This window comes from Coffea arabica, chromosome 11e (genome assembly GCF_036785885.1).
Source record: "Coffea arabica cultivar ET-39 chromosome 11e, Coffea Arabica ET-39 HiFi, whole genome shotgun sequence".
Taxonomy (NCBI): domain Eukaryota; kingdom Viridiplantae; phylum Streptophyta; class Magnoliopsida; order Gentianales; family Rubiaceae; genus Coffea; species Coffea arabica.
Genome location: NC_092331.1, coordinates 61,274,617 through 61,298,535, shown reverse-complemented (window position 1 = coordinate 61,298,535; position 23,919 = coordinate 61,274,617). Strand labels below are relative to the sequence as shown.

Below are 23,919 nucleotides of genomic sequence, written 5' to 3'. Positions count from 1 at the left end.
ATATCATAAAATAGTAAAAATTTTCACCGCATTATTATTTCCTGGCTCCGGCTAATCTACGCATCCCCCATCCTGAGTCTACCACGAATTTCAGTAGTAATAGTAGTAGGAGCAGCAGTACTCTATCACTGACCACTGAAATAAATGATGATGATGGATCTGTAAACTCTCTCGCTCAGCTCAGCATTCTGACAAACACCTAATCAGCATTCACCACTATCCCTCCGTCTCTCTCTCTCTCTCTCAATCCAATTCCATAAACATAAAAGTAAAGCTTTACTCGCCCCTTTTCCCTCTCTCTTACTCATCGTCATATATTGTGATCTTATGTCATATCCCAAACGTTTCGGAAGTATCGCCCAATCGATCTCCGATCGGGTGTCGCTTTCTAGAAGAACTACTTCTTTCCGCGAAACGCTGCCGTTTCAGAGATCGGAGCTACTATTCCCCTTCGGCCGGACAAATGTGCTTCAATTAGGGTAGCAGATCACTGATATTCTTTGTTGAGAGAAACGGGGAAAAGGAATATGAATCCCCTGTGCTGCATTGCTCCGGTTTCAGTCGATCGAGATCGGGCTAATCCGACCGTGGTGAAGTCGCAGAGCGACTCGTTAGGGGTGGGGAATGCTGTGGCTGCAAAACCCCTGGGTTTTAACTCGAGGCAGAGTTTTTCTACTGCTCGGATTTCGTCGGTGAATGGGGATTCCGATTTACCTGCAAACTGTAATAATAATGTCAGCAGTAATAATAACTCCGACGGTCTTGTTGATCAAAATGTGGGCGAAGGAAAGGAGGCAAAGGCAGTGTACAGTGGGAATGTGAACGTGGCTGGGGTGTTGTACAAGTGGGTGAACTATGGGAAGGGGTGGAGAGCTAGGTGGTTTGTGCTGGAAGATGGCGTGCTGTCGTACTATAAAGTTCACGGGCCGGATAAGATCGTGATCAATCCTGGGAGAGAGAAGGGCGCGAAGGTTATTGGGGAGGAATCCTGGAGGTATATGAGGAAAGCAAGTTGTATTGGGGGTTATCAGCATCGAGTTAACGGGACTGTTAAACAGTGGAAACCCTTTGGTGAAGTGCATTTGAAGGTTTGCTTTTCTTTGGCTTATTTGTTTAATGGGTATCATTAGCATTCTTACTGAAGTGTGTTTGTTTCCCCATTCACGGTGATTCATATGTGTGGATGAGATGGTACATTACAAATATAACATTCTAGCCTTCGAAAATTATCTGGATGTAGCCCTGTTTGGGACTCAGGATTTTACGTTGATGACTGTGCATTTTTGTTTGATCCATGTACTGGAAAAGAATTTGGTTGTCGTAATGTTTGAAGAGAACCAGCTGCAGACTTATAACAAGGTCGTATCCTCGATGTACGCATCTGATGGCTTTGCAGTTTAACCTTTGGTAGAGTTCAGCTTTAAAAACAAAATATGAGCGAACATTATTACTGTTGGCCGTGTCCTTCCTTAACAAAATTTGGTGTACGTGGTTTCTCACATACTAAAGCAAAATCTGGATCAAAGAAGTTTTGTGTATTGTAATAAATTAAAAAACTTGAAAGGAAAGTTCGCTTGACTCGGAAAATTTGTCCTATTTGTATTTGTTTTAGCTTTCTCCTTTTCAAGTTTTGTATGCCGATTACAATTATAACTCAGGAAGCTTGACCAGCAATCAATGTGCACTTTGAAATGGGCTGCATTGCCATCATCCATTGAAACTAAATATCATGTGTACAGGTGTCTTCTGTTCGAGCAAGCAAGTCAGATGACAAAAGGCTTTCAATATTCACTGGAACAAAAACTCTCCACTTGCGTTGCCAGTCTAGAGAAGACCGAACTGCATGGATCGAGGCACTTCTGGTTGCTAAAGATCAATTCCCAAGAATGTTGTCAAGTAGCGATTTGGAAACTTCTGAAGAGTTTGTTGTCTCAACAGAGAAGCTACGATCACGATTACTACAAGAGGGTCTTGGTGAGGCAGTTGTTAAGGATTGTGAGTCTATTATGCTTCATGAATTTAGTGAGCTGCAGAATCAGTCGAAGGCTCTTCAACTTAAACATATTTTGCTGGTGGACAGGTTGAGACAGCTTGAGGTACTTTACTACTTCGTCATTAAGGGGTTCCTAATTTGCAAGACTGGGAAAGTTTTCCATGTCCTCTCCCCCTTGTTAAATATGTATATTGAACAAAAATGACCAGTCTTTACTTTATATCTTTCTTTCATTATGGCATTGTACGGTCTATTGCGTGCTTTCCATGACATTATCCTTTGTAAGCTTCTCATCCGATATCTGGTAAGCCGGGCTAAGCCAAGTGAATGCAACATTCCTTGTGTTAACTCTACTGTTTTCTAAATCTTGAGTTGTTACATCTTACTAATTTGTAGTTCTGCTTCTGGTCTTGCTGTCTTTGCATTACAAGACTCACTTCAAGCTATTCTCATCTTCATGTGGAGACCATGAGAATTGAGAAACTTCTTCTCTAACTATTTTTGGCAGACTGAAAAGATTGAGTTGGAAACAACTGTGGTTGATGAAACCAAGGAGAGGGATTCATGTTGTGGAGGGAACAGAAGATTCAGTGGTTAGTTAACACTTGTACAACCCATCTTATTCAAATTTGAAAGAAGGCTTCTTTTTTTTTTTTTTTTTTTTACGACTCACAATTGTATCATTGAAATTTTTGTGGGAAGTCTCCATTGAATGATAAAATTGTACCACTTTGCAGCTCATTCTTTTGAGTCTCAAAATTAAAAATTATCTGTGTTGAAAAACGTATCATCATCTTTGGAGATTTTGCAGATTTTTATTCCATCTTGTCGGAGGGGAGTGCAAGTGATTCTGATGCCGATAACGAAAGCCGAGGTGGAGGAGATATTGAAACAGATGAAGAAGGCATGTATTTTGACACAAATGATTTTATGCCTGCTGATTCTTTGAGAAGTGCTTCTTATCGAAGTAGAGAGAATACAGAAAATGCATGTAGCTCTTTTACAAATGAAAAAGGCTCATTCTTTTCTGATCGTCTGAGGGGAGTTGAGATAGAAATTAAGGCAATAGAATATCCATATGTCAGAAGACGGAATAATTTGCCAGAACCTAAGGAGAGAGAAAAGCCAGTTGGGTTATGGTCAATAATCAAGGATAATATTGGAAAGGATCTGTCTGGAGTCTGCCTTCCAGTTTACTTCAATGAGCCACTATCTTCATTGCAAAAATGCTTTGAAGATTTGGAGTACTCATACTTGGTTGACCGTGCATTGCAATGGGGAAAGCAGGTAACTCTTCAGCTTACTTGTATTTTATTCCCCTGAAAAATTAGTTTCTTGCATTGCAGAAATCCGGTAGTTAACTTACTGGCTTTGCTTCTTGAAACTCAAATGTTGTCTTTTACATAGCTCTCCTGACTGTATTCCATTCTTGAGCATCAAAATCTATGAAGAAATAGATAGTGCTGTTTCCTTGGTCTGGTCTTCCTCTATATAATAGTAGATGGTTTTGCTGCATCATTTTTATTTTCTTGAACCTTGTTCACATAATATGACTGATTTGATTGCTAGTTTAAATTGCATATGACAATTTTAACTTCTACAGGGGAATGATTTGATGAGAATATTGAATATAGCAGCTTTTGCTGTTTCTGGCTATGCTTCAACAGAGGGTAGGCAATGCAAACCTTTCAATCCTTTACTCGGGGAGACATACGAGGCTGACTACCCAGATAAAGGTCTACGTTTCTTCTCGGAAAAGGTAGCGCTTTTCTCTCCCAAAGAATTTGATAAATATCATCTTTGACCGTCTGGAATGTATCTTTTCCTCTGCCTTCTACAATGGAGGATCTTGATTGTTCCATGCAAAGTGGACTTCCATTACTGTAATGTCTTGGCACTCAATGAGATTTGCAATTGAGTCCTCATGGACGGGCCTCATCTCAGGTTAGTCATCATCCAATGGTTGTTGCTTGCCACTGTGAGGGCAGAGGATGGAAATTCTGGGCAGATTCCAATCTAAAAGGCAAGTTTTGGGGACGCTCGATTCAGCTTGATCCTGTGGGGATTCTTAGCTTGCAGTTTGAAGATGGCGAGACATTTCAATGGAGCAAGATCACCACTTCCATATACAATATCATAATTGGTACAATCTATTGTGATCACTATGGTACCATGCGCATCAGGGGTAGCGGTAAATATTCTTGCAAGCTCAAATTCAAGGAGCAGTCTATCATAGACCGTAATCCACATCAGGTGTGCCCCCCCCCCTCTCTCTCTCTCTCTCTGTGTGTGTGATGAAGTGGATGCCATTCTATTCCTCTACCTACCAAGTCAGTTAGTTGTTTATCTTTTAGTCCCCCCCCCCCCACCACCACCACCACCACCTGCATACAGAAAAGAAAAAAGATGGCTATGGATACAGTAGTGTAAACTGTCATGCAATCATTTGAAGGGACTTGGTAAATAAAAACTTTGCTTTCTTTTCATCCTATCACATATGACTCCCTTTTTCTTATTTTTCTTTTTTGTTTGTATACATGTAGTAATCTATACTTGTAAATTTCGATAGACAAATGTAAAAGAAAGTATTCATCATATGTTCAAATTTCTCTCTGCTGTTCTGTCCAACTTCCCTGTTTAATCAAAAGAACCACTGAATTTATTACAGAATTTGTTGTATTCAATGCCATCAAATTCTAGGTTCATGGATTCGTGCAAGACAACAAAACAGGAGAGAAGGTGGCAATGTTATTGGGGAAGTGGGATGAAGCGATGTACTATGTCTTGGGAGACCCCACTACAAAGCCTAAGGGATATGATCCCATGACAGAAGCCATATTGCTGTGGGAGAGGAACAAATCTGTTACCAAGACAAGATACAATCTTACACCTTTTGCCATATCCTTAAATGAATTGACACCTGGCTTACCAGAGAAGCTTCCTCCAACTGATTCGAGGCTGAGGCCAGATCAACGGCATTTAGAGAATGGAGAGTATGAGCTGGCAAATTCTGAGAAGCTAAGACTTGAACAACTACAAAGACAGGTATGCTCAAAATGTTGTTCTAGTTGCACGCTCATCAAAACAAGTTTATATTCTTCCCATATTCATCTCAACCCCATCAGCGAGTATTTGTTGAGTCCCCTTACTGCTTATTTATTATTCCCAGCCCCCTAAAAAATCTCCAATGATGCACTTATCCTACTATTATCTCTTTCTTTTTTTTTTCCTGGGTAGAAAGGGAATAAAATATTTACGATAAAAACAAAAAATTGACCTGGACGTTCCCAGTTAACACCTACACTACCACCTAAAAGATGAGATTATGCAACAGGTAGCTGATTACAAACAATCAAACCTTGGTTGGATTTAACTCCCAAGTTTGTAAGAAAGTCAGCACACTTGTTTCCTTCTCTAAAAAAGTGTTGGATCAGCACATCAAATCCTACTATCATCGTTAAACTAGTAGTATATCTACTGCCTTATTTTCTTTTCTGGTCAGCCACTTTCAGGATGACCTTCTATAAGAGCTCCATTTCTGTACAATAATGAACTTAATATCATCAAATGTTTGAGCTCCATTTTTGTTGCTTTAGGCTTGGACAACTTGTTTCATACTCTTAAGACTCATAGGCAGTATTTTATTACCTATTCTTGTGACTAAGTTAATGCCAGACCTACACATGGTGTTTCGATGAGTGGAAAGAGTGTTGGTTGAATCCTATGTTAAATTTCTGCAGGCAAGAAAGCTGCAGGAGAGAGGTTGGCAGCCAAGATGGTTCCAGAAGGATGAGGACGGTTGTTACCACTATGTTGGTGGATATTGGGAAGCAAGGGAGAAACGAAATTGGGAAGGGATCCCCAATATATTTGGACAGAGAAATGATTTGTCCCCTCATGTAATAGAGTAAGCAGCTGTAATGTTGGACATCCGATGTCTTCCCACATTTGTATTTTCCCTGTGGCCTTGTTGAAACTGGAAGCACAAGTTTTGCAATCAACTGACAGAAACGCTAATGTTGTGCTCTCTTCTCACGGCGAGATGATGCATATGAATGTTTCAGCTCATGTTTCCTATCATTGGGTGCTGAATCTTGGTATGTTCTCTCAAAAAAGCTAGGAGGCACGGGATATCGGCCTTTTTGCTCTAGTTGAAATTTACAGTATCCCACTTGTGCCCCAGTTACAATAATTCCCTTCAAAAAAAACATTTTGTGAATTGGGCTCATTAGGTGCTCCCTCTTTCTGATATGATGCCTTAAATGCTTTTGATATCAGCCCTCCCTGTAGCTATAGACGAGAACAAACAGAGATTCAAGAGTAGAATGCACTAAATATTTCAAAGGATCCAAGTCCGCATGATTACATTAATATCTGTGTTGGAAACAACATTCAAAAGAGTTGCCATGAGAGTTTTTCTTTTTTATTTTCTTTTAGCAGGAGAGACATGAAATTCAAGAATCAAGAAGGGTAAAGAAGAATTTAAACTCAGCAACATTAATTCTTAAAATCACGACCCTACTCACTAGATCAAGGTCTCCTCATTTTCTCTTAGTATAATTAATAATGAGTTACCATAAGGTACATCACTCTTCATTCCTTTGACTAGTTAAATCTAAAACAATTGAGTATCAAAACGATAAATTCACTTTGAATTAAAAAAAAAAAGTACAATTTGTAACAATTATTGTTCAATACCCAAGATCAACCAATTGACCCTAAATGAACTGTATAGCTAACACTCTCAAAGTCAAAACTGACTAGCATGAGTTACTACCTGACTGCGCATGCAGAACTCGCATTTTTTTATCCTATTACAAAGAATCAACAAACTAGAACGCTGCGCTGGATAAGAAAAAACCTTCCAAAATAAATTATAAAACCACCCTCGATTTCTGCTCGCTCTTCTTCTGTTAGCAAACATAACAATCAAGGATACTGTCCCAACAAAGTGCAAAACTATAAAGTCGGTCACTTCCAAGCTTTCCTCCCACGAAATTGTTTACCAGAACGCTGCTGTTTTCTCTTTTTCTCTTGTCTTGATCTCGATACCTTTGCTCTCTTGGCAGCAAGAGGCATGGCCTTTTTGTGTTCTTTTTGCCGATTGCTTAAACCACCAGTCTATCCAAAAAATGAAAGATGAAATGTGAATATAGAAGCAAAACTCGAAAATCTCACCCCATAAGCAAATACCGAAACAGCAGAAGGCATACGAGGGAATTTTGGCGAAAGCTTTAATAACTTTAGTACCAAAAAACTTTATAAATCTAGGCAGAAAAGGCATCTTAATTCACCGGTTGACTTTCTAGGGAGAGCAAAAAAAAAGAGGCAAAAATCTCCTGGCTATGATTTTCATTCAGAAAAAATGGCACAATGTTGTCCCTTTGTTTCATGGTATACTTATAGAGCACCTGCGGTATGCTCACAGACAAAATTCAATGTATTTCCAGTGACATAAGCACAGGCATAATTAACTAAGTAAACAAACTAGCCCAGATAAAAACTAGTACGATGAAAGAAATCTAAAAACCAAGAAGTACCTTTTTCTGTTTGATAGCTGTTCGAGCTTGGTACTTCCCCCTCTCCTCCCTCCCAGCCCTTATCAGTGCTAGCCTTTCTTCCTTGGTCATCTTTTTTCGGATATTAGCCTAAAATAGTCAGCCACATTGCATCAGACAAGTAGTCAGTACCATGGAAAATTAACAGACAGGAAAATCGGAAACTATTTTTCCCAAGCATGCTGATAACTTCTCAGTTTTTAGGTGCCAGATAAACGAAGATGCAGAAGTATATGTGACAAACTAAGCATTCAACAGATCTTCACTACAGAAGTTGCAAGTGGCAACCAGGCTTAGCACTGCCTCCACTTTGTTCAGCTTAGCGAGTACAGCTGAATAAAAACTGAGGTTTGAGAAACTTGCAGGTAACTAAAGACAGCAACTAGAGCCAAAACCATCCTATACAAACTACCAATGAGAAGAAACAGAAATCCAAAACTTACCTCGAGTTTGGCAGCATCAACTCTTTTAGCACTAAGTTGGTCTGTGCTTGGAATCTTAAATCCATGTTGAGCTAATGCAATACTTGCCTCCTTTTTGGCCTGATGATTTAGACAAATACATATATGCAATTACAAAAATTAATTGAGACAATTCATTTCTAACTATTAATTAAAAAAAACACTAGAGAATAGCTACTTTCTGTACAAAATCAAAATCTATAATGAAAATTTGAGTATTAAGACAGGCTTGCTTAAGGATGAAGAGAACCACTAAACCTGTAGCTCTTTTATTCTCTGGAAGTCCTCATTAGATAGAATACCATCATTTGTCTCTGAGGTGCTGCCCTCTCTAGCTCCTGCCAGTTTCTTTAAGGCTCGAAGACTTTGACTGGCAGCATTCAGTTGTTCATTGAAATCAGAAAACTTCCTTTTACCTGCCTTATATCCCCTTTCACCACCACTATCAGTCCTAAAAGTTTCACTACCAATACTCAAGGGACCACTAGATGCTGCAGGGTCATGCCCATCAGCCTTGCCACTTTCATCGCCATCACTGATAACATCAGTATTATCAGAACTAAAATTAGCATCATCATCTTCAGAATCTTTATTCTCTTCTTGCATACTATCATCTTCACTGGTGGTACCCTGGTCATCAATATCTTGATCATCATTGTCGTCGTCATCACCATCATCAGAAGAACCACTATGACCAGCAACCTCCACTTCACTGGGACCAACATCATCATCTATATCTGAAGAGCTAGTATATCCATCATCAGTATCAGCCTCAGATTCAGTATTGTCATCTTTCAATAGCTCAAATCCAGGGACATTGGAAGCGACCTTGACTTCACCATATGCTTTAGGCCTGGCCTTGGGATCAGCAGGTCGCCCTCTATCCTTCTTGACCAAAAGTGATGGGCAAACCTGCAGTGATACCGTCAACATTCCCATAGAAAATAAGTACCAGGAAGAGAAGTACAAGAATACAATTTTAAATGCATGTGCGTGTATCTATGTGCTTGAGAGAGAGAGAGAAATAATACCTCTCTAAACAAAGTAAGAAGTGATCGAGCAGCCGAAGAAACTGCTTTCTCATGTGATTTCCTATATAACACAAGGTCTTGCAGCAAATCTTCCGTCATCAACTACAAATAAAATAAAAGGGATAAAAGTTCCAGAAAAATGGGCATCAACTTGAATAAGAGATAGGACGTTATCTTAGCTTGGCATAAAAAAGTTGAGGCATGACATCAACTTTGGAGTCAAACTAAATACCATAAAACGCAGAATGATGCTAATATTTCTTTGACATCATTAATAAATTGTACCAGAGGCATGCGCAGACATATTTCCCGTACAACATTCAGTCCAACAGAAATGGCCTAACATGAGAGGCAAAAGGTAAGATCAGCTTGACACAGAACAAACATATCCATTTGGGGTAAGTCATCAAAGAAAACTGATGATTTTATAAAGCAGGAATCACCTCAGAGCGAGATCGATCATGCACAAACTGATTCACTATTTGTTTGAACAATGGTTCAACTGCATCAGGTGGAACCTAGTCAAGAAAATCTATTAGCTGCGGCAAAACTAAATTGATAAAAACTATAGAGCATGGTAATGAACAAGTGGACAGAAATAAGATCACATACCATGTCATGGCAAGCCTGAACAGCTGCTGCAAGTAAACTTGTTACATCACGTTGATGGGACTGAAAACAGCAAGAGCAGATGCATGATCATTCAAAGAGAACTAAAAGAAATCTTAAAAGCTGAAGGAAAAAAATGACAAAAAACCTGCACATATTTTTGAAAGTAAGGATATAGGTTCAGCAGAATTAAGCGATGAAGACCAACAGTTCGTGCAATGACTTTCAGCATCATCATTTTCACCTGTAGCATTGAAAAGCCCAAAAAGTAAAAAATAGTAGAGTTCTGCATGATGATATGCTTTGACAAGAAGATGATCTGGAGAACTAGGGACAAAGAAAACAACCTCAAACCTTTCATTAGTAGTTTGAAGGCGTGAGAACAGCTTCTCAGCAAATCCCTGTAATAATTTTTATAGATACCTTAGTTTATACGATAATGGGAATGAGTGGTTTAGGGAAGAAACAGAATAGCCTACCAACCTGTGCATCTTTCAAGTGGTTTAGTGGTGAATAGTAACTTGAATTGTTCTTCTCTGATGACATGCGTTGCTGCTTCTTCATGCTACGGATGGCACGCTGCAATTTTGCTTGCTTTTTCTTTTTGCTGGATGAGGTACCTTTATGTTTTGCCTAAACAAACAAAGTAGAAGAAAAAGATGCTCTTGATTTTGGTGAAATTCATTAGCACAAGTTGCTGAAACTCTCAAGGAAACAGTATCACAATTCTTTCTTCACTAGATAGAACACAGGAAACCAAGAACATGAAGCCAAAAGTGTTCCCTACAGAAGGCTTTAAAGATCCCTGCAAGAACTTTTGTAGTACTCCACTTTAATAATTAACTACACTTCCTCTCCTAGAAGCAACAACAGCCATTTTTCTGCATCTCTAATCCAGATGGCATACAAAGTTATATCAATCTTGATCAAGGGAACAGAATTTGTAAGTTTAGTAAATCCTATGGTATGGAAAAGGCAGCATCAGCAACTAACAGTATACGATGGGAGTTTCTTAAGGAAATTGACCAGGAAAAGATCAGAAAGCCTAAATAGAGCAACCGACCTTGTAGACGACCTCTTTACTAAGCACTATCTGAGGCTGTTGGGTTGCCTGCTCATCTTCACTGCCTGAATCATCACTATTATCATCATCTTCAATCTTCTCATAATCAAGAAGGAATGAGAGGGTAGCAATCATGATCCTGAATAATCAAATACATGAAGAAGTACCTCAATGCAATTAGGTGAATCAGCAGTCTAGTATCTATCATCAACACTCACCTCGGTGATGTATGAAAGCATGCAGTACAAATAGCATTAGCAGTCCTGTCATCAAACCACACCTTCCTCCGGTGAAGATCACAAAGTGTAATGAGTGATCTCTTTGCTTTTGTTTCATCCTCTTGCTTTCACATTGAGCCAAAATTTAGATACCGAACATAACCATAATAAACAGACCTAGAATGACAGTAAAGAAGAAAGACATGAACAAACCTGAAGCATAGAAAACAAAATATTCTGAAGTCCACGATTCTTTGGATCATTCTTGTGCTTTTGATTCATACGCCTAATGTTATGAATAATGTGTGAAAATGCCAATGTCCTCAGAGTCCTGTCGCCTAGAGTCTGAAGCTCCATGAATAGTTCCAGTATGTCCACAATGTCAACCATCTAACAAGTATGAAATTCCCATTAATACTCGAACTGAACTGCAGAGGAAATTGAAGAGATTACCAGGATATAAATATTTTTGTTGTAAATACAGGTTGACGTCCTTGCACAGTTCTTTCTTTTTATTCAAGTGTCAACTTCAATTATGCATGAAAGCCGGATCACTAAGTACTAAGAAAATAAGGAAGCGGATTCAATCCTTCCATTAAAAAATGCTGCAGGAGGGGAAGGATTAAAATTTTAAAAATAAAAAAATTATTCCATTTCTCAGGACAAAGAATGGTAAGCACTACACAATGTCCGAAAAAACCTGCAACTCTACAGCCAAGCAGAGAAAAGAGTATGATAAGTAAATATGTAATTTCATGTGTCACCAGAAAACCAAAAATTACACTTTAGACACTCAGGAATATCTTTTCCATAGGCGCCATTAGTTAACTGAGCCCTCCGGCTGTAAGAAGCTAAAACAAGGCACTCCCCACTTCAGCTTTTCTAAATCACCAGCAAATGACCAAGTAGGAATTATGGTTAGACGCTTCAACTCTTCATTTCACTCAATCAAACGACTGATCCATAAGTCTCTCCAGAAAGGAGAAATTGAACAAAGAAAAGCATTTGGAGTGTAATTCTTTATAATCAATTCAATCCCTCCATAATCTCCATAAGCTAGTCAGCATGACAAAATTACTAAAATATATGTATTCCTTGGCAACCAAAGCGAGCAATATTTATTCGAAATCTCCCCCCCCCCCTCCCCTCTCTTATTACCCCGTCTAAAGAGAAAACAGGAAAGAAATCCTCAGCAGAGGCAAGCTTAATCTTTTAACAACAAAAGCTTTACAACTACATACAAAAACGAATGAAAAACCAATTAATTGGGTTGTTAATCTTTTAACAACCCAATTCCTTTCTTAACCGACCACATATTTCCTCAATCTGTTAAACGAAAAACCAATTAATGAAAACCTTTGATATCTACTAAAAAGGTAAAAACACCTTAATTCGAAAAAAAAAAAAAAAAAAAAAAGAGCAGCTAACCATCCCAGAATAATAACCTTTCTGTTAATCAAGAGAATCAGGGCCTGGGTGACATGAACTCGAAGACCTGACGGAAGAGTCCGGGCCGACGACCGAAGAAACTGCGCAAGCTCCCTGGGAAATTGGGCCGAGTGTTTTGGATAAAAGGGTGTGACATGGGCCAAGAACAATGCCCGGTCGCCCAAATCCTTGGCGACGGTGGGGTCGGCGGCGATACCACTTACGGAGGTAAAGCTCATAGCAGCCTGCTGCTGGAAAAGCTCCATGGACGATTTGAACTGATTGTAGATCAAATGGAGCTCCATTTCGTAGCCTTCTGGGTCGGACTTCATTTTGGACTGTAAAGCAGGCAAGTTAAGCTTCTCTGCATCCTTTCCCGATGCTGTTATAGCCTCCGGATTCAAGTCCGGCAACAACGAAGCCGGTGCTGACGCCATATGCTATAATCGTCCGGAAAAGATGGAGACTTCAGCCAAACCCAACTAAAACCCTAAAGAGCGCATTACTGCAGGATTTCCTTTTATAATTAGAGTTGTACGTTAGGTGCTGTTTACTAGGTTGGGTTTTGGGGGAGTAGGGGTAATTTGGTCTTAAAAATACAAGTAGTTAAAGCACGCGGGGATAAACGGCCCTGGCTGCCCGCCCGTTCTGGTAGACTACCTTATTTTATTTTACTATCATGTTATTTTGATTCATTCTCTTCTATAGTAATATGCTAGTGAAGTTGCTGCCTAGAAGTGCTGTGGTTTCCGCGGCGAAAAGGGATGTTCATTCTTGTTTGGTGGCAGCTAATGCTAAGGTAATCTATGTTTCTTGATTCCTCCCATGGAATTCTGCTTCAGCATATTTTTATATGACTTGAGAACTTTAATAAGCTTTGGGGGGTGGTAGACAAATTAGTGGATTTCGCCTAAACAGTAATAGTTTTCGCCTAAATATTGATTCTTTAGAAATATGATATATTTGGTTGTTTTTTAGACCGAATTACGGAGTGACTTTGATATAACTTTCCTGCAACGAGAAATTAAGCTTGGTTTATACTAGTTAATGTTCTTCTGTTTTAGGAGAATTCCGTATTGAAGTTATCTACTGTCGAGTTTGTGTCAAAGTTGCTTGACCGAAGATGGGCGTTGAGGATCCCAGACGCTCAAATTCACCAAGTTATGGTATGTGGGAGTGGAAGATTTAAACAGCAGGGCAGTGAAGTATTGGAGTTTAGAAATAATTCAGGACCGTCTCTGGGGGATAGTATGGCGGCGAGGAACCTCAGGCAGCCAGTATTTTATGTTGTGAGGGATGATTTGCTGCATCCTTTGGTGAATGGTAACAAGGCTCGCAAGTTGGATGCTTTGCTTCCTTTGCTGGAGGATAACTCGGTGACTGATGTGGTAAGATCTTTTTCCTTTTTCAGGGCATATTTAGTAGTGTTTTGAAGATCTCTATCTGAGCTCCTTGGTTACTACTGATTTTCCTAAATGTTTTTGATCCGACATTTCTTGACCTTTCTTGGTCATTAGTTTCATACTGAGGAGAGGATGCATATCGATTGGTTTTTCAGAGTACCATCGAGGCAGCAAACTGCCTGCCCAGTAACATTAACTTCTGTATTCTTGTTACACTTGTACGACTCGTTACAATTTTTTAAGCAAGAGGGAATATTACTGAGATCCACCACTTTTGGTTTTCCTTGCACATCCAATTGGGTGGAGGGGAAGAGAAATGTACTCGTATGTTTGTCACCTCCTTTTGCCTTTGGAACTCGTTGGCTATCTCGTGTAATACAGTATATTGAAAGCAGAATTAAAATGTCAAATGATATCCAATGGACCGTTCTAGGTTACTTGTGGAGGCTGTCAAAGTGCGCATGCTGCAGCTGTTGGTATGTAATGTCACATTTAAAATGGGACATTTCCCTTGTCATATTAATTATCCCATGGATTGATATGGAGATGTTTGTCTAGTCTTTTGTTTTGAATAAAAACCTAATGCTGTAATAAATTGATCCATATTATACAGCTGTTTCATGTGCCGAACGGGGACTGAAGACGCATCTGCTTCTTCGAGGGGAACAGCCTGAAATTCTAACCGGTTATACTCTGATTTCCACACTTCATGGAAACATAAATTACGTTGAAAGATCTTTATATGCCAGAAGGGATGAAATTCTTTCAAGGCACGCTAATATGATAGCTGGCAGTAATGGATCTGTCCAGTGGCTTAGTGATTTGCTGGAGCCTGCCTCCGTCTATCATGTGCCTCCGAAGCAGATCGTTTCTCAACTAGATGGCTCTAGCAACACCATGAATAAGAAGGTTATCATCATCAACGAAGGTGCGGGCGATGCTGTAGCCTTGTTAGGTACTTGTCCAGTGTATTTCTTTGCAGCTAATGCTGCACTTTCAGACACAGTTGTCTTCATAAATTTATGGAGTTAATGTTGCCTTACTATTCCTTTTCCTCTAGACGTGTCCTTTTCACGTCGAGTGAAATGCAAACTGTTTAATTTAGTTGCAGTGGTATTAACGCATATAGTTCCTTGTAAGGTGTCATACGGCTCGTGCAGTATTTATCCCAGGGTCATTTATTTGGAAAAGTTCAGGCTGTCAAGATTATTGTAGATGCAGGAACAGGGACGACTGCAGTTGGCCTGGGACTGGGAGCTTTGTGTTTAGGGTATGGGCCACCTTCTTTCATTCTTTCTACTTCTCATATGAGCATATCTCCCTTGGCTTTGGTTGTATTAGCTCTTGTATTCATTGAGATGGTCAAGAACTTGGTTCCACACAATTTATAGCCCACATGGATCGTACATTAAAATATACCACATGATCTTTTATGTCAGGCTCCCATGGGAAGTGCATGCCGTGATGCTTGCGGATAGTGTTGAAGGATACAGAAAAAAAGAGCAAAGTTTGATTTCTGAATTTCGTAAAATGTGTGAATCCCCAGAAATTGACCTTAGATTGAACGGAGCAAAGTATGAAGTCGTGCATTGGGTTGAACGCAATCGTCCAAGAAAGTAATCTCATCTCATACTTGTATATATATAATTTTTTTTTTTTTTTTTTATGGCGTTGGTCCTTCTGTTCTGATTGCCATTTTCTATCACAGTTATACTTCTCCGGGATGGGGTTGGCAACCATGCTACATGTCTCTTTCGAACTAGAACGTCCACATTTATTCAATTTTAAATGTTTTAATGGAGTACTTAGCCAGCTGATTAGAGACCTAATCATGTACATCCAGAATGTTTTGATTTGATAATCTGTGAATTTTGTGGGATAGCTACACATATTTTGCTTGCTTATGACTGAGACCTTAGAAACTAGAGATATTTGACTCGCAATCCCTAAATTTTTTGCTCTTAGATTTGGCAATGTATTGAAAGGAGAAGTTGAAGAATGCCAAAGAATTGCCCAACAAACTGGAATTTTAGTTGATCCCATCTACACATTAGCTGCTTGGGAACTAGCCGCCCAACTGAGTCAGGAGCAAGGAGCGAGTGCAGGCGTGGCGATGCTTCACACAGGAGGCACGCTAGGAATATTTGGGCTGGCACAGAGGTATAAACCTCACTTCCAAAATCTGAAAGCTCATTAGGATGGCAATGGATTTGTAACTCTTTCGTAGGTCTGATTAGACTGGATATTTTTCTGTAACATGCTCTGCTGTTTGGTTTTATTGGGAAAAATTGTAGAATTACGGCATTCTAATATCTTCAGGATTTTTTTTCTTTTTCCATATAATTTGGGAGGGTGGAGGGAGTTGTTCGATCGGATCCTTTTTTTCTTTCTCATATATTGCTCAAGCCCAAAGCAGCAAACAGAAATTGTGAAATTTGGAATGTGTGGGTAAAGTTTCATGACGCATAACTTCTAGGTAACGTGACGTGAGATCCATCCGTGGGTCTTGGATCTGTAGGTCGAGGCCCATTCTAAACTATGTGTCATCTGGGCCACGGAACACGTTCCGTTTGCCCGAAGTTAGTGGAATACTGGTTTATAGTAGTAGAGGACATTATTATTATTATTTCACTTCAAAAAAAATAAAAAAAAATTTGTGTTTGCAAGCACAAGAAACTGAAGAAAGTCCTCCTTGCCAAAACCCAATCCCTTTTCCATCTCAAGTTCTGGTTTGCTGTGGAAAATTGCTAACCCTTTTTGAGTTCAAAATGAAGTTAAAAGAGAAGGGGAAACACACACACACACACAAAACACAAACGAGTATGTTTGGTTAAAAAAAAAAAAAAAATTTAGGCCAGATATAAAAATAGTTGATAAGATAAAAAAATAAAGATTCAAAATTGCGTTTATGATATAACCATTTTTTCCCTAAGAAATAGGCAATCCTAACACATTAAAACCTTTAAAACGAAAATCAAAGAATCATAATAAATTACTTGAGAAACCCTTGATTAATTTAGGAGTTAAAATTGAGATCTCAAAACTTAAAAAAGTTTTGGGTTCATAGCCTCTTCCTCCTTTCCACAGCTAAATCTCATCACTTGGCTGGGTTTAGAAAACATAATATGCGTAGTCCATAACAACACATGCTCTAAATATGTGGGTGGGTTTAGATTTTGTCTTGCTCCACGCAGTCGATTCAATAATTGATCTTTCCAAAATTTGAAAATGGTGCTATTATCAACGCCATCCCCAAAGTGAACATAACTAAGCTACTGTAGTAGTCTATTGTTAGAACATGTAACTATAAGCTAGTAATAATGGACTTGGAACATTGGAAGAAGCCTTTCATTTCCAGGGACTTGGGAATTGGAAACTTCTCCAATGCTTAATGCAGCAACTAAGCATGCATATGGTGGCGGTGGCGGTGGCGGTGGCGGTGGTTGGCGGCAGCAGCTTCTCGTAAGCTTTTGAACTTGCCACCACCAAGTATTAGTCTGTTTAAGCAGCAGCAGCTGCCGCCGCCAACAGGCAACAGGCAACAGAATTCCTGGTAACAAGGGTGGGGGGAAGCCAGCAAACCAGGAAGGTCCGTCGGAGCTGGACCCCACTCCATTCTTGTCTCATTTGAGTGTTCTATATATTTCCCCCACGTATCCATGGAGCTTAATAACATCACCTTCCACTTCTTGGTACATTTCTAAAAGTTTTTCATTAACACAAAAGTAAAACAAGTTACTATTATATTATCAATTTTCGAAATATGAAAAAGTTGGCGTGAAGAATCTAGCATTACACACCAGAGCGTTGAAAAAAAAAAAAAGAAAAAAGGAATCCTAGTTTATATTTAGCTATAATTGTGAAAAACTTGCTGATGTAACAATTTCCTAGTAAGATGTGGATGAATGTCTGTATAATCCATAGCATGATTATTGCCTGGGAGGATAATCCATAGCATATAGTAGTAGTAGGAAAGGGTAGTGTGAGTTCATCAGCCACCACTCTCCAGTCTCCACTGCTGGGACAAGGAGCTGGTGGTTGTGTGTTGTTGGACCCTGACTGACACAGGAACCTGGATGGATGTCCTGAGCAAGAGAGAGAGAGAGAGAGGGGGGAGGGCGCGGGCGGGAGGAAAATGGAGGGAGAGACATCACTGTCGCATACTTTTTTTTTTTGATGTCACAAAAAGGAAGCAAGATTAGATTAGGCTTCTTCAGGAACAGAATATAGCTGTGGCCCATCACCCTGCGTGCAGATGGGATGGGGAACATAAGCTAGTGTCCTATGCAATAGAATGTTTAATCTGGACTAGACACATACGAAGGTGTTTTTTTTTTTTGGGTTGAAGGAGACACATACGAAGATTGAAGGACAGAGAGTGCTTAGGCAGAGCATTATAATAGTCCTGCTTATTAAGTTCACCTTTTCTTTGCAAGCCACAAGATATAAGGTTAAAAAAAAGAAAAAGAAAAAGAAAAGGATGGCTGGATATGGAACAGATTATCAACCTTGTCCTCCTATAAAAGATCAAACAAAGTAAAAAGCAACTTTTGGCCATACACAAAGGACAACTACTTCCCCAAAGTAAGGATGTAGGTTTTAACCATTACTAGCAGTAAAGCATCTTCAACTCGTTTCGGGTTTCTTTTTTTTTCTTTTTTTTTTTTTTTTAACTATTTGAGTTTGGTGGTAACTGTGGGACAGTAATCATGCGAACCAAAGTGAAAAACTATTGTGCTTTCACCTTAACGATTCATTCCAAAAACAAAACAAAAGGGAATATATAACTTTTCTTGTTACACTACTATCTATTTGAATAACATATGTCTCATACAATAATAAATAACAATCTAAACTTTGAAATCCCTTTCTTCTTCTTCTTCGTGGAACACTTGTCATTTTAAAAATTATATGTAACAATGAAAAAAGTGCAGCGGAAGGCCTCAAACCAATAAAAAGAGAGAAAAATAAGCTAGTCAGTAACACTAGCACTAGCGATTCTGTCTGTTTTTTTGGCAAGACAGAATTGTTTGTAGAACCTGCAAGGCGTCATTGAGGCAAAGAAAAACTTTAAAGAATAAAAAATGTTTGGATAATGAATTATTTGTAAAAAAATTTATTTAATTGCACCATAAACATTTTTTAAATCTGTATTTTATCTTTTCAACCACATTTTGTTATTATACCTGCATGACATCACAAAAAGTATTGCAATATTATTTAAAATTTTTTAAATAATTTGTTATCCAAGCGCATGTTAATACTATAAATTTATGTGATATGCCACTCTCTTCTATCCTCACACTCTCTCTCAAAGTCACTCTAATGTTATAAAACTTGTTTAGACGAAAACATATAAATTTGATTTCCTCCGCCAGTAAGAAAAAAAAAACTTTATCATTCCCACAAAATATAGGACTATGTTTATTTTCATACAACTTAAGAAATGCAAGTTGAAGTAGTTAAAGTATTCATTGTTGTTTTTTTTTTTTTTGATATACCTCTCCATTAATACCAGTTTTAGTGTTTTATTTATTTTTCTGACAAAAATGTCTGACTAATGAAATAGCATACTTATTGATAAACATGCATATTAAATATGGACATATATAGTAAATTGATAACTAAGTACCCTTTTAAAGAATAAATGAATCTATGATTTAGAACAAACACAAAAAAAAAAGTGAGTCCATTTTTTTGGGATAAAGAGAGTATATAATTGCACTAACTTACTATTCTTTTCTTCCTATTTATTCTAACTCATACAAACAGTAGTTGTATTAAAGGAGCATTTAATTCTCTCTGCCCTATGTTTCTTTTGTCTATTTTCTTTCCTCTTAATTGAACTCGTCTTTTTTCATCTCTCTCTCCCAGAAATGTGTTAAAAAGCAGACAGCGCATCGAATAGACAATAGTCTACGATGTTCCTTACGATACTTATATAGCACCGCTGCCATTCTTATGACCATCTTGATAAAATTTTTAGAACGTACGAACCATTACCACTTCAATTGGTGCCAAGCAATATATATATATAATATATAGTTGAAAGACCTCAAGTGTTTGGATTGCATTTTTTCCTATTTTTTAAATATTTTCTATGAATTTATTTTTCAAACACTTTTTTACCTTGCATATATATCTTTTGCTATTTTTGTTACAAAATTTTTATGTTTTTTGTGAATTCATTTTTCAATCATCTTTTTACCTTATATATATATATATATATATATATATATATATATATATATATATATATATATATATCCATTTTTAGTGTAAATGATAAGGTTCGAATTCAAAATCTCTGACCTATATTTCGTCTTCTAAATCATCTAATTCCCTATACCTTATATATATCGAATCGTTACAATAATTCTTTTTAAAAAAATTTATAGAAAACAACAATCGAAACGGGTATTCATGCTTTCCATTTGGATTATTATTATTATTTTAAATTTTTTATAGAAAATATATTACAGCGATTTAGGAAAATAGGGCAATCCAAACATCTATGCAATTTTGGTAATTCCTAAAAAAAATTTAGGAGAAAATGACAATCCAAACATCTGTATAATTTTGGTAATTTCTAATTGCCTTTGTAGTGGTTCAGGTAGGCATCGGAAATCTCGTGTCGGGCTCGAGTCAATATTAATCTATGGTACACGTGTGCCGCTCTTGATTTCTTATGCAAACGACTGCTCTATCTTTAGTGAACAATCCCATAATTTCCCTTTTCTTTTTCTTTTTTTCTTTCTTCAGTAGATTTTTTAATTTATTTTTAACAGGATCACACTATAAATCGTAATCTAATCAAAGTGGCATAACAAATTTTTTTTTTTTTTTTTTGGGGTGCTCTAAATCGACTCGAAAATGACGGAATGAACCAATTATTGTTCAATCATTCATTGTGCATGTTTATCCGACAGGGCAGCCCAGCCTATTTTATTTGTCCATTTTTCTTTTTCTTCTGATGGTGCTGCAAATTGTCACGTTAACCCAAATCCAATAAGCAATAATGCCACCTTAATCCTACATTTCTATTTTTTCTAGGACTCGGTGGTTTTTGAGCGTAAGATAGAGTTTTGTTTTAATTATTATTATATGAAGTATGAAAGTAATTTTTAATTATTCTACGTACCTACACTTGTCCATCTTTTCGTTGGCTTATCTTTTGTAAGGTAGAGCTGTTTGATCTAATCCGAGCAGAAAAGTTTTCTTCCCTTCGTTTATGAATTGAGGAAAAAAAAGGGGAAAAAAAATCGAGCACTCTACCCTATTTGAATTGTTTTTTTTTTTTTTTGAAGAATTGTATGAAAAGGAATTTTTTATTAAAAAAATTCTACGTTTTTCGTCATCACATTTTTAAATCACCTTTTGATTTCACATATATCAAATTGTTACAATATATTTTTTACAAAAACTTCAAAAAATTACAATTCAATTTTTTATGAATATTTTCATACATATTTTTTAATCACATTTTTTTTACCTTATATATATCACATTATAAAAAAAAAATGTTACAGACTGCCTTCTTGTTTTCTTCTTTTGTTGGAACCGAAAGATCCCAACAAGTGATTGTAAAAGCTTTTCTTAAAGTGATCTCTTTTCGTTCCATTGTTCACGCATCTACGAAACCCTAAAACCTGGAGGAACTCAGTCCTGGTCCAGGCTAAAAGGAGAGTGAGGACATATCATGATATCAAAGTTCAAACTTAAGTGCCGAAAAGGAAATTCAATCATTTTTACATATGTGTTGTCCTGTCATAAATGCTGCCAGGAGACCCCAGTAGATCCTAAACGGTGATCCTGGCCCTACTTATCTTGGCCCCAAAAGTCCCATCAGGTTCTTGCTTCGCCTCCTGTAACTGGAATGCTGGATTGAACTCTGGAGCACAAGAGGTGAATAATGGTAATACATTCCGATAATAAGCAAATATAAAATTCAAGGATTAAAACAACCCGTCATGTATAATTTTACTGCAGAACAATAGCCACAATCTTTATCCCAAACAAACAAAATAAATTAGTAAATGATGACCAAATGGGAAAGATAAGAGATCTAGAGCTCTTTCCTGAGGAGTGAATTTACATGTCATTGTCACTCATTAAACATATGTTAGGTTATGTTTGGATTCCATTTTTCTGGATTTTTTATAGAAAATTTACTGTAGCAATTTGATATATGTGAGGTAAAAAAAGTGATTGAAAATATACATTCACGGAAAACGTAGCAATTTTTCCATACATGTCCTTCTCTTCTTTCTACATATAAAAGAATATAAAAGAATAAAGTCTGCAAGAATTAAAATTGTACGGTAATGTCTAAACCACTTAATCCACCATTCATGGATAACTATATATTGTGTGTTTGGGAGAGAGATTATTTGAAATTTATTCGGGATATTACTATGGCATTTTTATGATGTGATATATGGGATGATTAAAAATGTAAAATAAACATGTGTATACTTTAAGCTTCCTCATATACTACATTTTACTAATAAAATGGGTACATTTTCCATCTAAAACATGTTCAATTATTTATATGCAAATACTCATGGGACTTTACCAATAAATTGGAGTCTTTGCATGCCATGTTGGATACTCCATTTAAGAAGGAGAAATAAATTTACACCACTCTGTTCATACTTCATAAAAACCTATCTATGCATTTATTAATGCATTGCCTCGTATCATTAGCAACGAAATTTGTAGGTGGTGTGAATTTAAGATGGAACTAGGGACATAGATTTAATCTCAAGATGACGACATTAATGAAAAAGTACCAAGAGACTTTAAATCCTGTCCAAGGCCAAGATCATGTATCAAACATCCTTTTCGGGCAGAAGAAAAACAAAAGAAAAGCCAAAATCATACGGGTATAATGTGAGATAGAAGTTTGAATAGAAAGCAAAAGTAGTGCTAATTCTGAAAACTCAGAAGAGTGGATGGAGTCTCTCTCTCTCTCTCTCTCACTCTCAGGAGGGGTCTCAGCCTTCTGGCTTTTCTCCTGAACCGAAGAAGACAAAGAACATAATAGCGGTAACAGCAGCAACAGAGAGTCGTAGTAGTGTTTCTTGCATCACATACGTGTAGAGACAAGTGCTTGAAAATTATGCCGAGTTCTAGTAAAGAAAAAGAAAAGAAGAAAAGCATACAAAAGACACAGAAATAGAGTACTAGTATGAGGAGAAGTCAGACCTCTTGGCTCTTGCTCACCTCACAAGAGTTAATATGCAGACCAAATAAAGCAGACTGCACACCACCCAGCCATGCCAGCACTCAGCACCACCAGTAGTCAAAGCAGCCACAACATCAACATGAAGAAGTACCAACGCAACACCCGCAATTACTCTATTATAGTAATTATTTTTGACAATTAATTAACCCTCTGCCCCCGTCCGGCCTTTTGTACATTTTTCGTATTCTACACAAACATTTGTGTGTGTCAAACATTAAACATGTATAGGTTAGGTCATTAATTTTAGCAATGGCAATGCCAGAATGTGTGTGCTGGATTGGCTTCAAGATTTTGAAGGTTGTTGACTGGTGAGGAAGATAACAATATAGGTTTGTTTCGACAGCAGATTATTTGACCAAATATATTTACTTACATCATCATTATAATTTTCAATACACCTTTTTATCTTCTCAATTACCTTTTTATCTCATATACATCACATCACAACAAGTGCTACAGTAAAAATATCTCAAATAATTTATAGTTCAAACAAAAATAACTGTAGCCGGTATAGTTGACTTGAAGAGGCAACTCCTAAATGAACTACTAATTAGGTAGTGAAATAGTTTAACATGCATGTAGGAAACAGAAAATCGTTGGTTCAAACAAATGATTTGTAACTTAAAATTAATAAATGATGAATCGAAATTTCCATTATTGCAAATGACAGCGACAGTACTGCATTTCTCCGATTACGATTGAGCCACTTGCAAATTTATCCAAAAAACTCAAAATTAGTTTCAGTAACCAAAAAGGGCAAACTATAATCACAATTACACATCGCAAAACACGTACTACAATATAGTAATTCTAAGGCTGTCGGCTGTCCTTGAGGGTAATTTCGTAACCTGAGCTTAAGACTAGCAACAGTACAATACATAGGCGCATTTATAATTCCAGCAAGCTTC

At 37.5% G+C, this 23,919-nt stretch overlaps 3 protein-coding genes across 7 annotated transcripts; 2 read left to right on the top strand and 1 right to left on the bottom strand.

Annotated features, from left to right (window-relative positions):
- The first annotated feature begins 127 nt into the window (after positions 1-127).
- On the top strand, positions 128-6,073 carry LOC113718898 (oxysterol-binding protein-related protein 1D). The gene is made up of 8 exons (XM_027243823.2): positions 128-1,088; positions 1,740-2,096; positions 2,502-2,586; positions 2,805-3,280; positions 3,597-3,752; positions 3,938-4,246; positions 4,694-5,038; positions 5,734-6,073. The coding sequence occupies exons 1-8, from the start codon at positions 528-530 to the stop codon at positions 5,902-5,904; spliced, it is 2,460 nt and encodes an 819-aa protein (XP_027099624.1). The 5' UTR covers positions 128-527; the 3' UTR covers positions 5,905-6,073.
- A 549-nt stretch (positions 6,074-6,622) lies between these two features.
- Positions 6,623-12,798, bottom strand: LOC113718897 (uncharacterized). 3 transcript variants are annotated; one of them, XM_027243821.2, is made up of 15 exons: positions 12,379-12,798; positions 11,147-11,323; positions 10,934-11,058; positions 10,716-10,854; positions 10,136-10,285; positions 10,000-10,053; positions 9,801-9,896; positions 9,656-9,715; positions 9,487-9,561; positions 9,329-9,382; positions 9,044-9,145; positions 8,271-8,924; positions 7,995-8,093; positions 7,534-7,641; positions 6,623-7,114 (listed from the first exon to the last, which is right to left on the bottom strand). In XM_027243821.2, exons 1-15 carry the CDS (start codon positions 12,796-12,798, stop codon positions 6,965-6,967), a joined length of 2,463 nt encoding a protein of 820 aa, XP_027099622.2. In that variant the 3' UTR covers positions 6,623-6,964. The 3 variants fall into 3 exon arrangements, with proteins under 3 accessions (XP_027099622.2, XP_027099623.2, XP_071927897.1); XM_027243822.2 differs by having other exon boundaries at positions 11,147-11,361; positions 12,379-12,519; XM_072071796.1 differs by having other exon boundaries at positions 11,147-11,356; positions 12,379-12,518.
- Positions 12,799-13,021: 223 nt separating this feature from the next.
- LOC113718899 (D-cysteine desulfhydrase 2, mitochondrial) lies at positions 13,022-16,068 on the top strand. 3 transcript variants are annotated; one of them, XR_011825037.1, is made up of 8 exons: positions 13,022-13,160; positions 13,426-13,749; positions 14,198-14,240; positions 14,378-14,719; positions 14,905-15,034; positions 15,204-15,380; positions 15,473-15,597; positions 15,730-15,945. XR_011825037.1 is itself a non-coding variant. In XM_027243825.2 (7 exons), exons 1-7 carry the CDS (start codon positions 13,074-13,076, stop codon positions 15,959-15,961), a joined length of 1,335 nt encoding a protein of 444 aa, XP_027099626.2. In that variant the 5' UTR covers positions 13,022-13,073; the 3' UTR covers positions 15,962-16,068. The 3 variants fall into 3 exon arrangements, 2 of the variants coding, with proteins under 2 accessions (XP_027099626.2, XP_071927898.1); XM_027243825.2 differs by lacking the exon at positions 15,473-15,597 and having other exon boundaries at positions 15,730-16,068; XM_072071797.1 differs by lacking the exons at positions 15,204-15,380; positions 15,473-15,597 and having other exon boundaries at positions 15,730-16,068.
- Positions 16,069-23,919: the final 7,851 nt, after the last annotated feature.

Excerpts from the sequence above, each read along its gene's own strand:
- LOC113718898 (XM_027243823.2), top strand. The coding sequence starts at position 528 with ATGAATCCCCTGTGCTGCATTGCTCCGGTTTCAGTCGATCGAGATCGG. Across the intron at positions 3,281-3,596 it reads CATTGCAATGGGGAAAGCAG|GGGAATGATTTGATGAGAAT; the intron begins GTAACTCTTCAG and ends TAACTTCTACAG. Across the intron at positions 3,753-3,937 it reads TACGTTTCTTCTCGGAAAAG|GTTAGTCATCATCCAATGGT; the intron begins GTAGCGCTTTTC and ends GCCTCATCTCAG.
- LOC113718897 (XM_027243821.2), bottom strand. The coding sequence starts at position 12,798 with ATGGCGTCAGCACCGGCTTCGTTGTTGCCGGACTTGAATCCGGAGGCT. Across the intron at positions 10,855-10,933 it reads TGCTTTCATACATCACCGAG|GATCATGATTGCTACCCTCT; the intron begins GTGAGTGTTGAT and ends TTGATTATTCAG. Across the intron at positions 10,054-10,135 it reads ACCACTTGAAAGATGCACAG|GGATTTGCTGAGAAGCTGTT; the intron begins GTTGGTAGGCTA and ends AAATTATTACAG.
- LOC113718899 (XM_027243825.2), top strand. The coding sequence starts at position 13,074 with ATGCTAGTGAAGTTGCTGCCTAGAAGTGCTGTGGTTTCCGCGGCGAAA. Across the intron at positions 13,750-14,197 it reads ATAACTCGGTGACTGATGTG|GTTACTTGTGGAGGCTGTCA; the intron begins GTAAGATCTTTT and ends GGACCGTTCTAG. Across the intron at positions 15,035-15,203 it reads CTGGGAGCTTTGTGTTTAGG|GCTCCCATGGGAAGTGCATG; the intron begins GTATGGGCCACC and ends CTTTTATGTCAG.